The sequence below is a fragment of the Myotis brandtii genome, unplaced genomic scaffold (assembly GCF_000412655.1).
Source record: "Myotis brandtii unplaced genomic scaffold, ASM41265v1 scaffold317, whole genome shotgun sequence".
Classification (NCBI taxonomy): domain Eukaryota; kingdom Metazoa; phylum Chordata; class Mammalia; order Chiroptera; family Vespertilionidae; genus Myotis; species Myotis brandtii.
Genome location: NW_005362155.1, coordinates 243,663 through 258,115, shown reverse-complemented (window position 1 = coordinate 258,115; position 14,453 = coordinate 243,663). Strand labels below are relative to the sequence as shown.

At 55.7% G+C, this 14,453-nt stretch overlaps 2 protein-coding genes across 8 annotated transcripts in view; both read right to left on the bottom strand.

Moving 5' to 3' along the window:
- Nucleotides 1–1,144, bottom strand: part of ATP2A1 (ATPase, Ca++ transporting, cardiac muscle, fast twitch 1) — a 16,253-nt gene extending 15,109 nt beyond the window's left edge. Inside the window, exons 1-3 of the mRNA XM_005870331.2 lie at nucleotides 832–1,144; nucleotides 466–483; nucleotides 5–87 (exon numbers count right to left, since the gene is read on the bottom strand). Coding sequence (XP_005870393.1) covers nucleotides 5–87; nucleotides 466–483; nucleotides 832–949 — 219 coding nt within the window. The 5' untranslated portion in view covers nucleotides 950–1,144. The remainder of the gene's footprint in view (nucleotides 1–4; nucleotides 88–465; nucleotides 484–831) is intronic.
- A 4,041-nt stretch (nucleotides 1,145–5,185) lies between these two features.
- SH2B1 (SH2B adaptor protein 1) lies at nucleotides 5,186–13,896 on the bottom strand. Of its 7 annotated transcripts, none has more exons than XM_005870323.2 (9): nucleotides 13,716–13,896; nucleotides 12,348–13,378; nucleotides 11,764–11,865; nucleotides 11,433–11,524; nucleotides 11,174–11,349; nucleotides 7,419–7,622; nucleotides 7,019–7,230; nucleotides 6,713–6,884; nucleotides 5,186–5,977 (listed from the first exon to the last, which is right to left on the bottom strand). In XM_005870323.2, exons 2-9 carry the CDS (start codon nucleotides 13,287–13,289, stop codon nucleotides 5,601–5,603), a joined length of 2,277 nt encoding a protein of 758 aa, XP_005870385.1. In that variant the 5' UTR covers nucleotides 13,290–13,378; nucleotides 13,716–13,896; the 3' UTR covers nucleotides 5,186–5,600. The 7 variants fall into 7 exon arrangements, with proteins under 7 accessions (XP_005870385.1, XP_014398472.1, XP_005870387.1 ...); XM_014542986.1 differs by having other exon boundaries at nucleotides 5,186–5,560; nucleotides 5,845–5,977; nucleotides 6,657–6,884; nucleotides 12,348–13,804; XM_005870325.2 differs by adding an exon at nucleotides 6,157–6,256 and having other exon boundaries at nucleotides 12,348–13,804.
- Nucleotides 13,897–14,453: the final 557 nt, after the last annotated feature.

The window sequence follows — 14,453 nt, the reverse complement described above, 5'->3', positions numbered from 1 at the left end:
TTACAAAGGAAATGCAGGCGGCCAGGAGGAGGATCCGCACAAGAAGGTCTTCAAACTGCTCTGCTACCAGCTCCCACAGGGACTTCCCTGGGGGAGAGGCAAGGCGAGGCCCCGGGTTAAGGTCTAGCGGATGAACCGCTGGGGCTCTGGGTGCAAGCAGGGGTCCAGGGACTGGGAGCGCCCTGACTTCCAGCCTGGAGCTGTGAGGTTTCGGGGTGAGGGGCAGGCCACTTGGCACTTAGTGAAGGGCGGAGGGAGCTTGCCAGGGCTCCAAAAGCAGGCTCCTTCCTCCAAGCGGTGGGCAGCTGTTCAAGGGCTGGATGCCTCAAGGAGAAAGTGCCTGGAAACTTCTGCCCCCAGCCAAGCTCCCACCCTTGGGGAGGGGTATTTGCCCCAGGAGTGAGTAGGGAGAGGGCAGGGAGAAGGGAGTGGGAGCCAGAGGAGAGAGGGAGTCCAGTAACTTACCTTCCTCGGCAGGGAGCTCTACCCAGGGAAAAGAAAAAAAGGACATATTCATTTGGGGTTCAGTCTAATGCCCCCACACCCTCCCTGGGATTTGTGACTAAGGTAGGAGAATCAGGCCATCAACAGGGCATCTGAGGTTCACCAAGGTCACCCATAAAACCTCCCAAACTCCGGGTCTCAGGGCCCCTGTCTGCCAGTATCCTCTCCCCCCTGTAGTCATTGGACCAGGGCCCAGCTCTTCCCTAAGTCCCCTGGAGGGAGAGGCTCCCACGCGAGTGTGAGTGTGTGTGCGCGTGCGCGTGCGTGTGTGAGTGGGTGCTGCAGGGCTGCGAGAGGCCATTGCCAGCCGCTCCAAAGGACACTTACCATTGGGGCCGTATTTCTCTATGTGCCGCTTAACTTGGTCCGGGGTGAGGCCTGTGGTCTCGCTCACCCCAAAATAGGCCAGACATTCTTCTGTGCTCTTGGAGTGTGCAGCCTCCATTGTGCTCCCTTCCTGGGGGCCAGGGGGCGGTGTTCCTTCTGGGGGCGTTCCACGTGTGGGGGGCCTTCCTCAGTGTGTTCACCTGCCTGTTTGTCTGGGTTTCTTCCTTTTTGTCTCCTGCCCCCCCCAGATTTTTCTTCCCTCCAGGAAGCTCTGACCCCCGTCCCACTTGCAGCAGCTGGCCACCCCCCCAGCCCCCAGCTGGTCCTTATGAGGGAGTGGGGGGGGCAGGCTCCCCCCTCCCCCAGATCAGGGATTGGCTGGCAGAGGCTCCAGCAGGAGGGGTCAGAAGAGAGATATTTCTGCTGACAGAGGGGGAACAGTGGGGCTGCAGCCCGAGGTGTCACTCAGAGGGAAGCTGAGGTGGCCCAGCCACAGGAGAGGGGGTAGGGAGGGACTTCACTTCGGTCTTCTGCTGCTGACCCCTCCCCCCGTTGCCTCAACGTCCTCAGTGGCACTGAATTTCCTATTCCAAACTCATCCCTCCAGGTCTTCCCTGAGGCCCACTTCTCCTCTGTCCGTCCCCTTCCCCTTTCCTCACCGCTTCCCGCCTCATCCACCCTGACCCTGTGTCTCCTGCCAGTCTCCTTCCTCACCTCGTTTGCTTAAAGGCCAGCAGACACTTGGACCTTAGGGGGACTAAGGGGAGACATCCTTTGGGGGCTAGAGGAAGTGGCTCTGGGGGAACAAGGGAAGCAGGGAGGGGAGAGGGTCAAGGGGACAGAGCAGAAGATGGTAACCCTACCCCAGGGAGGGGTTGCTGCAGCCATCAACAAGGGATTTAGTGTCCAGGGCCTGGTGAGCAAAGCCAGGACTGCCTGTCTCTCCCCTAAACTCCCCCCCACCCCCATCGCTCTAACCAAGCCTCTGGGAACATTGCCTTCAGGCCCCCCCCATCCCTAATAGTGAATCCCCTCCCAAGAAAATGGGATACCCAGGCAGCAAGGTAACCCAAGAGGCTGCAGAATGTGCTGATGGCAGAGGGGGATAAGTGTTTCAGGATGGGGGGCACCCCAAGTCATGGAATGCTCTCTTTAACCCGAGGGGTTTACCTGGCAGACCCCAGATAGCTGTGGTCTGCACTCCACCTGGCCCTGAAGTATCTGTCCTCCCAGGGAGGGAGGGCAGCTCTGTGCTCAGGCTCGGGGCCACCCCATTGGAAGAGGCCTGAGAGAAGCACATCAAGGCAGCAGGACAGGGGCCTGGGGAAGCTGGATAAATAAAGCAGAGGCTCCAGACCAAAGGCGTGGGGAGGGCAGATGGATGGGGACAGGTCTAGGGGAAATAAGGACAGAACAGAGCTGCGGTGGCAGAGACAGAGCTGCCAGGGTCAGAGGGAAGTCTGAGGAGCAGGGGGAAAGGGACAGCAGGGGCTGGCATGTGGCAGCCAGGTGGGTGGGGGCCCAGGGCTGGGTGCAAAGCCACAAATTGTTGCTGAGCGGCTGGCCTTGGCGTCAGCTTCCTCAGAGAAGCAGCTGCTCTGAGCCCCCGACCCCCACCCCGGCTCTGGAGGAGCAGGAGGGCAGCATGGGTGTGAGTGGGGAAAGGGCGGAGAGAGGCTTAATGGTGCAAGGTCAGGGAGGGGAAGCAGCCTCATGACCCTGACCTCCAGTCCTTCCTTGCTTTAGGCCTCAGTTTCCAGAAACAGTGAGGACTACAGACTACTGCTGGGTTCTGGCTGCTTCCCCGTCTGGTGCTCAGTCCCTGACAGTGCGGTGGGGGTCACAATGACATAGGAGGCAGCCCCACTTTCGGGGAGTGGGTAGGCCAGCAGGAGTGGGTTAGGTCCCCCACACTCATCCCTTCCTCCCCCTCTCCAAGGTGAGTTAAGGACATGGTGCTCTCTCACCCCACCCCCCTTTCATGGTCCCAACAAACTCTCCCTCAAGGCAGAACCCTGCTGTGACCAGAGGACAGGGGCTCAAACAATGGGCTGTGAGTGTTCACCAACAGGCACCTCCACCTGGCCCACCACCACCCACCTTCTTAGGCCAGCCAGGCCCAGCATCTGCCAAGCCTTTGGCGCTGGCTGGCTACTCCCCACCACTACCTGGAGGAGTGACAGGAGCACTGTCTTAAAGGAGCAGGAATGCCCAAACATGGAGAAGGGGGAGAAGACTAGACCGATCACAGCTTCAAGGGAGTTGAGAGCTGAGGAAAGGAGGCAGGCTTTACAGGATGCTGCTGCCAACAGGGCCCTTTAAGGTTAGTCATTTCTAGCTCCCTCCACTTCCCAGAGGGGGGGACTGAAGCCAGAGAGGGAAAGCCACCAGCCAAGAGCCGCAAAGGATCATCATCAGGGTGTGAACAGGGATGGAGGAAGGCTGAGCAATGAGGCGCTCGCTCTCTTGGATTCCTCCCACTGGGGGTCTCCAAGCCTATGGAGCTGGTTCTCCCTTCCTATGTCGGATGCTTAGAATGGGAGAGGTCTAATTCTGAAGGATGTGGAGATAGAGCCTGGCCAATCCCTGACCAGTTCTGAACTCGAGTTGAACCATCCAGAAAGGCTTACAGGGAAATCGTCTCTTAGGTTCCTCCAGCCAAGACATGCAAACCTTGGAGAATAGGAGGGGTCCGTGTACCCCTCCTCACCACCTTCAGAAGACAAGTCCCAGAGGCTGCCAGAGTTTAGAGGGAGGGGGAGCCTCGCAGCACCAGCTGCTGCTAGATTAGGAGGGGATCAGGCCCTACACTGCCGACACTCGGTGCCATAGTCTTTCCTCACCATCTCACTTTTAGAATACATAGCACCTAGATCCCCAAACCATCCTCACCTTTACAAGGCCAAGTCTATCCCCAGTCTCCTAAGGCCAAGGTTTGGGGGAGTCCCAGGGATTAGATAGAACGGGGAGAGCCAGCAGGCTTCCCCCGGCTAGCCCAAAGCCGGGTGGCCTGTGCGCCCAGCTGTCTCCTGTCCATCTCCCGACAGGACACAGGCCCAGAATAGCAAGGTCATAAGCATGGAAAGGGCCAGGAGGTGGGGGCAGAGGCTGAGGGGCGTGAAAGGAAAAGGGAGAGGCAGGATGATAAGAGACAGTGCTGGATGGAGGCGGGGAGGGGAGAGGGCCAAGCAAAATAGGTGAGAATCTGCCATGGCTGGTGAGCTCAGTGGTTAGAGTGTTGGCCCTCTCACAGAAAGGTCTTGGGTTCGATTCCCCATCAAGGGCATGTACTTGGGATGCAGGTTCAATTACCAGCCCCAGCTGGGGCATGTGGGAAAGGCAACCAGTCAATGCCTCTCTCACATCAATGTTGCTCTCTCCCCCTCCCTTCCACTCTCTAAAAATCAATGTGGGATGAGGATTAACAACAACAAATAGGTGAGTCTTCAGAATCTGGCCCTTCCTTGTTGGCACCCACCACCTGCAGAGCTGGGAAGCCCAGGGGTGCCTTCCACTGGAGGGCACAGCGCAGCCCAGAGAGCAGAGCCTGGGCTAGAGAAGGACTTGGCTGGGAGTGGAGGGACTAAGGAGGGCGGGAGCTGTTGCAGACTCAATACCCACAGGGCAGGCACATCATGTGAGTGGTCTGCGGGGATGAGATGCGGAAGGTGGAACAACTGCACGAGGCTGCATCATCTGATTTTCAAGAAAAGCCAATAATCTGAACTTTTATGTGAAATTTCAATGGAAACATTATCCAGGTCAAGCAAGCAATGTCAGTAGCTCCCACCTAGATGCAACCTCCTATTTTAGATGAGGACACTGAGGCCTGGAGGGGCCACACACTGCCAAGGCCACACAGCAAGCGAGAGGCAAAACCAATGCCCTTTGCCTTCTGTCCTCCACCTCCCAGCTTGGCTCCGAGAAGGGGGAGCGTCAGCCTGACCTTGGGCCCCTCTGCAGCCAGACTGTGTGTGAAGTCTCTCCTAACACAGCCCCACGCCCAGCCCAGCCCAGCCCCATGGCCTCTCTGCCAGCTTTCTCCCTGAGGAGAGAGCCTTACTGTAGAATTCAGAGCAGGAAGGGTCCTTGGAGATTGTTGATCCTGCTGCTCACGGTCCTGTCTCATTAAGAGAACGTGCCTGGAGACCCCGAGAAGCACTGTTTGGCTCTGCACTTACCGCTCAACACACAGGGCAGTCCCAAGAAGCAATGGACAGAAAGTACAGGACTAGGGAGCAAAGGGACTTCATTGGACCGGCCCTCTGGCCGCTCAGCTCTGGGGCTCACAACTCAAGTGGGCTACCTTCCTGACCCCGTCCCAGCCCTCACGGCAAACACTGGCCACAGTCACCACGATGAACTGAGATAAACCCTTTTATTTATTTATGCTTCTCCATTTTGTTTAAAACAACAACAACAACCACCTTAATATTAACTGACAGCCCTTCCCCCTCACCCCTCCTTGGGCTGGGGGGTAGATAATGGGGAAATGGCCCCCAGGGGCGGGGCTGACCATAGAGCCCCTTGGAGAGGTAATGGAGCCCAAGTCCCCTCCCCAGGGGACGGGGCACCTGTAGTGTATGAACTGGGGAGTTAACGGGACTCTTGAACCTCTTCTTGTACCAACATATATGCCCTTGGCCATCAAGGGTAAGGAAGCATATGGGGAGGGGATTCCTACCGCTCCTCTATGTCCCTGCTCAGCCCCCGTCTCAGGAACTGAGGGCTGAGGAGCAAGAAAGTGGAGAAAGGGTGGGGGTAGGGTGTCACACAAAGGAGTACTGGTTATTAATGGCTCTGGGGTGGCCCCCTTCTTCTCCATCGCCCCCTAGTGGTAACTGCTGGAGCTGCACCATCGGTGTTGCTTCAGGGACCCCACCAGATCCAGGGCCTCCCTGGAGCTCCACGCCTGGTGTCATGGCCTCTTCCAATTCAACCATGGGGACCAGCTCAACCACGGGGACCAGCTCTTCCTGGACCCCTCCACTGCCCACTTTCTCTTTCTCTTGCCTCTCTTTGGCTGCTGTGGCTGTTGCTGCTGCCACTTCTGACATCCCCGACGCCTCTTCTGCCCCAGGATGTGGGGGATCTGTCCATGAAGGGGGTTCAGGGGGTGGGGGTGGGTCGTGGGAGGTGTTCGGTTCTGGATAGGAATGGTAAGAAGACAGACTAATTGTGGAGGGTGGCAAGCTCTTGCAGCAGCCTCCCCTTCACTATCCCCCCCAGGAGCCATGTGCTATCTCCCACATCCCATCTTCTGAGCAACCCCCCCATCCATGGAAGATGGATCATGGGCGGAGGTGAGAGGAGGACCACACTTACACACAGTCACTCGCTCCGAAGGGCATGAGGGTGGAGGAGGCATCGGGGTAGCATCGATCTCCCTCGCACACCCCTGCATGGCTCCCGGCCTGCTCTCGGCCTGGGGGGGAGGGGCAACGTGGGGACAGATGGGACGTGGGGGTGGGGAAAAGGGAGAGATCAGACAGGGACATCAAACATTAAGGGAAGAGGGAGGGGGATCAAACAGAGCATTCCCCAAAAGGGCAGGCCCAAGGCAAGGTGATGAGGAAGGGCAAAGACAAGGGGCGGTGTATCCAGGAAACAGACAAATGATGGAACAGAGGAGTCTGATGGAATGGGAATGCACCAACCCACTCTCAACTTCCTCCCGGCTCCAGCAGGAGCCCTGCGCCTTCCTACTTCCTCGGCATACATTTTTCCCTTTGAAACCCCAACACACAGGCCCCTTCTCTCCCTGTTCTCCCCAACAAAGCCTCTCCTCTTCACAGGCCCCCACCCCACCTTTCTGGCGCACACACCTCCTCACTTCTTGGGTGCACGGGCACCTCCTCCCCTGCAGACCTGCTCTGCTCACCCTGCTGCCGCTGGGAGGACACAACATAGCTGCCAAGGACAACGTCACTGGGGCCTCCAGACTCCAGCGGGATGGGGTGCACCCGGAAATGCTTGAGCATATCAAAAATGGACTGGAACCACAGGTGCTGGACCCGGCACTGACCCTCCTCATTCAGCGACAGACGCAGGTGCTGAGGGCAGGATGAGCAAGGTGAAGCAGGAGCCCAAGCCCCTGCCAATTACGGAACACTTCTCCCTGATGGCAACGTCCCCACTCCACCCGCCAGCTCCCTGCGGAGAATAGGCCTTTTCCTCAGTCACTCACCTTGGCCTTGCCCTGGAAGTTGAAAGTGAGGACATATTCGCCCCGCCTCGTCTCACTCTGACGTACCAGGAAAACACCATGGGAGTCGGTGCCTCCAGCCAGTACTAACTGGGCAGCCTTGAGTCGAGAGAGCATCCCGTGGAACCAAGGATACCCTGAGAGGGGCTGCTCCCCCTCACCTCCCTCTGATTCCCCCTGGAACAGGAATGACCCTTCAGGAAGGAGAGAGGGAGGGAAACCTGGGTGTCAAGGAAGCCTCCCCCATCCTGGGAGAAAAGCCTTGCTTCCCCTTCCTGTGTCACTTCCCTCCCCCGGGTCAGCTCCCTCAGGATCCCAGGACAAGTTTCAGGTAGGTGGGCAACCATGCCTGCACACAGACACACACTCACACCTCTGGTACCTGTGGCTGTTTCTGGAGTGTCCAGGGGTGGGTAGGGGGTTGAGAGGGGATGAACTGTCCCAGCTGGGGGTTCCTCTTCAATGGGGATGCGGGGTGGCAACTCTGGGGGAAGCAGTTCCATTGAGTCAAAATGGGAGGCAGCAATGGAGGCGGAACTAGGGGAGATGGATGCTGAAGGGCGGTCTGAAAGGCCCCCATATGCCCCTGGAAAAAAACAGGAGGGCAAAGTTGAGAACTGGAGAAGCTACTTTTTAAAAAAAAATATATATATATTTTTTATTGATTTCCGAGAGGAAGGGAGAGACAGAGACAGATAGAAACCTCCTATATAATAAAAGGCTAATTGCAAATTGTCCCTTCAACCCAGAGTTTGACCAGTGGGCGGGGCCAGCTGCCCGGCTCCTCCCCCCCACCAGGCCAATAGGGGCAGGCGGGCCAGACCCCACCCGTGCACGAATTCGTGCACAGGGCCTCTAGTCAGTGATGAGAATCATTGATTTGCTGCCTCCTGCACACCCCCTACTGGGGATCGAGCCAGCAACCCGGGCATGTGCCCTTGACCGGAATCAAACTTGGGACCCTTCAGCACACAGGCCAACACTCTATCCACTGAGCCAAACCAGCTAGAGCTAGAGAAGCTACTCTTGGACAGGAGTGGTCTGCCTGGGCCACCTCCCACTAGTCTGCCCTGTGTGGACTGGCAGGGTCAGCTGGCTGAAATGTTGGATCCTTCTCCAGGCAGGGACCCTGATATTTTCCACCAATAGCTAACTTAGATTTCATACACTGCTCAGGGGTTACAGTTACTGAAAGGAGGTCCTAGAATCCAAAAGTGCCTCTGCCTTTTTTGTTGTTGCTGTTAATCCTCACCCGAGGATATCTTTCCATTTATTTTTATTATTATTTTTTAATCCTCACCCTAGGATATTTTTTTCCATTAATTTCTAGAGAGAGTGGAAAGGAGGGAGGGAGATGAGAAGGAGGGAGGAGGGGTGAGGGGGAGAAAGAGAGAGAGAGAAACATCGACATGAGACATTGATTGGTTGCCTCCAGCATGTGCCCCCACCAAGGCTGGGGAATCTGCAACCAAGGTACATGCCCTGGACCAGGAATCGAACCCAAGACCCTTTGGTCCCCAGGCCAACCCTCTAACCACTGACCCAAACAGGCCAGGGATCCACTGATTTTTAGAAAGTGGAAGGGAAGGAAGGAAAGGGAGAAAGAAACATCATGTGAGAGACACACCAATTGGCTGCCTCCTGCATGTGTCCTGACCATGACAGGGGACCAAACCTGCAATTCAGGTATGTGTCCTTAACTGGAAATCGAAACCCTAACCCTCTGGTGTGAGGGCTGATGCTCTACCCACTTAGACACACTAGCCATGGAGCCTCTATCTTTTGAATTGACAGCAGAAATGGAGACAAATATTTTTGCATTAAAAAGGGGTCCCTCGCCCCAGCTGGTTTGGTTCAGTAGACAGAGTGTCAGCTTGCAGACTGAAGGGTCTTGGTTCAATTCCAGTCAAGGGCATGTACCTAGATTGCAGGCTCAATCCCTGGCCCTGGTCAGGGCGTGTGTGGGAGGCTACCAATTGATGTATATCTCTCACATCAATGTTTCTCTCTGTCTCTTCCCCTCCCTTCCACTCTCTCTAAAATCAATGGAAAAATATCCTCAGGTGAGGATTAACAAAACAAAAAAACAAAAATGTTTTAAAAAGGGCGTCTCAACTTGACCGGCCCATGTGGCTCAGTGGTTGAGCATCGACCCATGAACCAGGAGGTCATGGATAGATTCCCATCAGGGCACATGTCCAGTTGCAGGATCCAGGCCCGGTAGGGGGCATGCAGGAGGCAGCCAATCAATGAGTCTCTCTCATCATTAATGTTTCTATCTGTCTCTCCTTCTCCCTTCCTCTCTCTAAAATCAATAAAAACATTTTTCTTTAAATGGGGTCCTGCCCAGGCCCTGGCAAAATAAAAAAGGTCCTTTTTTTGGTCAATAGGACAAAGCCTCCAAATCTCAGAGGCATCAAAGATCCTCCTTCTATGCCCTAGCCGATTTGACTCAGTGGATAGAGCATCAGCCTGCGGACCAAAGGGTCCCAGGTTCTATTCCAGTCAGGGCGCATGCCTGGGTTTCGGGCTTGGTCCAACGTGCAGGAGGCAGCCAATCAATGATTCCCTCTCATTATTGATGTTTCTGTCTCTCTTCCTCTCTCAAATCAATGAAAATATCTTTTTTAAAATCCTCCTTCTAGCCTTGATTCTCTTCCTCCTCTGAGTTCCCAAGGCACTTTCTTCTGGCTTGTGCTGCTCAGAGAACACTAAGCACAAACTCTCCATTTTAAAGTCCTGCTTTTTAGATGTCTTGTCTGCTCAGCTAGACTGTGAGCCCATGGAGGGCAAGCAGCTAATTTCAGGCATGCCTGCACCCCCCACCTTGCCCGAGCCTAGCAAAGAGCCAGGTAGGTACGAGGGCATTCCCGAATATCTGCCGAGTGGCAGGCGGGAATGTTGTACACAGTCACCGCTCAGATAGTATGTGTGCAGGGTAGAGCGCAGTGGCTCAGGCATCAAGCTGGCATAGCCCATCTTTGTTAGTGACTCTCAGGTGACATTGGGAAAGCCATTTCTCTTCCCTGGTGTTAGCTGCCTAAGAACAGAGGGGATTAGAACTGATGGCTTGTAAGGTCTGTTCTAGCTTTAAAATCCTATCGTTCGTTTTACTCATCGAACACGGCCTATAGTTGTATGCTAGGCCAGGGGTGGGCAAACTTTTTGACTCGAGGGCCACAATGGGTTCTTAAACTGGACCGGAGGGCCGGAACAAAAGCATGGATGGAGTGTTTGTGTGAACTAATATAAATTCAAAGTAAACATCATTACCTAAAAGGGTACGGTCTTTTTTTTTTTTTAGTTTTATTCATTTCAAACGGGCCGGATCCCATAGTTTGCCCACAGCTGTGCTAGGCACTGTGACCCTGAACTCAGAATGGAGGGTCATGAGGAAAGGGTGTGGTAGAGTCTAGAAAGGTGAGCTGGGGTCAGGCAGATTTACAGGTCTCCGTGTTTATGTGTGTGGGTAAGGGTATGCACGTGCTTAGTCAGGCTAAGAAGTACAATTAAAGAAAATTGGTATTGCTGACACATGCACAGACACAGAGTCAGAGCAAAACAAAGATGTGTACAAAGTGTTCTGGAAGCGCCCTAACCGGTTTGGCTCAGTGGATAGAGCGTCGGCCTGCGGACTCAAAGGTCCCAGGTTCGATTCTGGTCAAGGGCATGTACCTTGGTTGCGGGCACATCCCCAGTGGGGAGTGTGCAGGAGGCAGCTGATCGGTGTTTCTCTCTCATCGATGTTTCTAACTCTCTATCCCTCTTCTTTCCTCTCTGTAAAAAAATCAATAAAATATATAAAAAAACAACAACAAAGTGTTCTGGAAGCTTGGAGACGAGAACCGTATCTGCAGCCAGAGTGGTGGTCTGCACAGGCTTACGGGAAAGGTGACAGGCTGGGCAGAGAAGGCAGGCTAGGGGTTTCCTTGGAGCTTGTGTGGGGTGGTGATGCTGATGGTCCTAAATGGCAAACTGTGGCTTAGCATGTTCTGGGACAAAAGACAAACATTTGGTGGGTGGGCGTGGGTAGCTGAGAGGCAGGAAAGGGTTTACGCTGGAGAGGGCCTGGAGCCCCAAAGCAGGGGGTCTTACATGGCAGGTCTGAGGTTCCAGCTCCCTAAGGCTCTGCCTTACCCTGTGACAGGCGGTCGTTGCTCTCGCTGGGTCCCAGCAGCAGATCCTGGCTGGGCAGACTCTCTGAGTGATTCAGGCAGGGCAGTTCCAGGCCGTCTGTGTTCTCTCTTGTAAGAAATGAGGCCCCAGGGGCCAGTGGGAGGGTCATGGGGTGGGGACTGGTAGCAGGGCAGGGCCTGCAGAGACAGGGAAAATGGTGCTGGTAGGAATGTCAGGTGAGAGGACAGGCTGCTCCCACCCCAGCCCCTGGTTTCCTCACCCCGGGCTCAGGCATTCTTGGATGTCAGACACCCAGGCCTTCACATGTAGAGCATCAGCTGTCTCCAGGATATACTCTGAGGAGCCTTCCACCTATGGGACAAGAGGAGGTCCATCGGCATTGCCAGTTCCTAAGGCCTAAGGCAGCCCTAATGAGAACAAAAACATCCTGCCTCTCCCCACTGCTCCCAGAAGAGCTGTAGCTTCAGGGACCTACGCTCAAGGAACCCGCCGTGCATGCACCTCCTCCACCAATGCCCTTGCTGTTATGTACTGAATGCCTTCTCCCCAACAGGAGTGCTCCACGGGGCAGGGGAGCTCACGGCTCCCACCTTAACCACAAACGTGTTCTCCCGATCAGGCATCTCCAGCGCTGTGGTCGCCCGCACATCCGTGATGGTAGAGCAGGGAATGCTGAGCCGAGGCCGAGACGCCTAGGTTGGAAGAGAACAAGATCCAGACCTTTGGTGGGTAAAGACCATCTTTCCCTTCCCTCCACAGATCCATCTTTCCCTCTACATCCTAAGGGAACTAGACAAAAAGGGGTAACACTACTCCTTCAGTCCTCCCCACAGCTCCTAGCTCAGAGTCAGGAGCCAGCTTTAAAAACCAAAGCCTGGCCAGTCTGGCTCAGTGGCTGAGCATCAACCTGTGAACCAGGAGGTCACGGTTGGATCCGGGTCAGGGCACATGCCTCGTTTGTGGGCTCAATCCCCAGTAGGGGGCGTGCAGGAGGCAGCTGATCAATGATTCTCATCATTGATGCTTCTACCTCTCTCTCCCTCTCTGAAATCAATAAAAATATAAGACAAACAAACAAACAAAAAACAAAGTAAGCCAAGCTATGCATATGGGCTATTACCGCTTTGGCAGTTCAACCATTCACTCCCAGTCACCCGCCTCCTCTGGGTCTCACCTTGGGTGGTACAAAGAACTCCAGGCGACTTCCTCCTCCTCCTTCTCCTTCACTTCGAAGCAGCAAGCGACACTTCTGCCACTGAGGTTGCCCTCCTCCCCCTGAGGTAGGCCCAGCTGCCCCTCCTCCCCGGCCCACTCCAGCCGGGTCCGGGGCTGCCTCTTCAGCCCCCATGAAACTCAGCAGCTCTTCCCTCTGCACCATCCCGGCTCCATCCCTCACGGTCCCTCCTCCCCGACTGAGTCTCAGCCTCTCAAAACGGTGAGTCCATCTGTCCCCCGGGGATGTTCCATCACTAACCAGTCCCCTGCCAACGGTCCCAGCCCCACCAGAGGAGTTGGAGTTGCTGTTTCCACCTAACACTGGGGGGCCTGATGAGGTCTCCAGGGGCCCGGCTGGGGAGAAAGGGTCCACGGTCCCCCGCCACTGCAGGATGCCACGGACCGAACCTCGGACGGAGCGACCCACTGAACGGAGGTAGAAGCGTTTCTTTAGCTTCGGCTTCGAGGAGGAGGCTGTAGAAGAGGAAGAGACCGAGGAAGGGAGGGGGCCGGCCAGGTCCTCAGATGATCGAGAAGGGCCCAGCACAGCCAGAGGCCCGCCCACCCTGCAGCTCTCAAGGGACAGGTCATGTGGTGGGATCTCCACACCAGGACTCAGAGGGGCCGGGATGGGTGGTGAGAGGGAACCAGAGACCCGGGCCACCTCAGCTTCAAAATGCTGCAGGAAGAGCTCAGCAAAACGGCGGGAGAAGGCAGCCTCGGCCCCGGGCCCTGCATATTGGGGGTGGGAGGCCAGGTACAGGCGAAAACGGCGGGCAAAATCCAGGGCCGCGGCCCGGGCATGGGACTCACAGAACTCCCGCCAACTAGGGGGAGGGGGTGGTGGCAAGGGAGGAGGAGAGGGGAAGGCCCCATCCTCCAGGGAAGGGGCACCATTCATGATGGTCCCCAGGAGGTGCAGAGGGGGAGCCTGCGGGGAGGGGCAGCAAAGAGGGAAGCGGCCAGAAGACACGGGGTGAGCGGCAGCAGCTGCAGGAGAAAGAGAGGCACATACACCGAGTCACCGCTGAGGTGGGACCGGGGGCAGAGCCCCACCCGAGCCAGACTCCCTCCTCTGGTCTAGACTCATCAGAGAGCAATGGGGAAGAACAGCAACTGCTTCCCTACCCTTTCCAAGACCCTCGCATCCCACAGGCCCCAGCCGGCCAGCTCCCCGAGGTCTAGCTGCACCCACCCTGCTGCCTTCCCAACCCACTTTCCCAGGCGTTGGTTCCAGGAGTGATAAAGGGCTGTCTAAAAAGTCACCTCCCTTCTCTAAGACAGACCCTCCGATGTGCACCATATGCTTCGCAAGTGCCGTTCTTACCTTTCCCCGTGGGAGTTTTAATAACCTCTACAACAGATGCGAAACTGAAGCTCAGAAAGGTTTCAGGGACTCGCTGGACCAGCCTCAGCCACAGCCTCACTGCCCCAGCTCTGGGAGGAGCTAGGCCTGCAGAGCTCAGAGACCCGGCCTCACTATCCCCAAGTCCAGCTCTTAGGGAGGTTGCTCATTGAGGAGGGTGGATGGATGATGGATTGAAACAGCAACTGTCTTGGAAGCTGACCCCAGGGCCCAGCACCCGAGCCCTGTGTGAAGGCCTGCAATGGTCACAGCCCACTTCTTTGCTGCCCCTTCAGCCTGGAGCTCAGAGGCAGCAGCACCAGGTGAGGAAAGGCTATGAGGTCGGGTCAGGGCAAGTCTTTGCTGGCCACAAACTAAATAAAACGTAACAGGGAGCGGGGGATCCTCGAACTTTTCACCTCCCTCTTCTCTCACTGGGGAGTGTGCCCTAAAGGCTGGCTAGCCTGCTGGTTAAGGCCATGGCTTATGGAGTCAGGCTTGGGATGAAATCCAATCTCTGACACCTATTAGCTGTGTAATCTTGAACAAATTCTATGTCCTCTCTGAGCTTCAGTTTTTGTATCTATCGGGAGAATTAAGTGGAACACATCAGTGCTTGACACAAAGTAAGCACAAAATAAAGGACCACCATTATTGCTATCTCTGTGGGTTCCCATCTTCTAAAGAGAAATTAGAGAAGGAAGGGATTTCCCGAGGTCT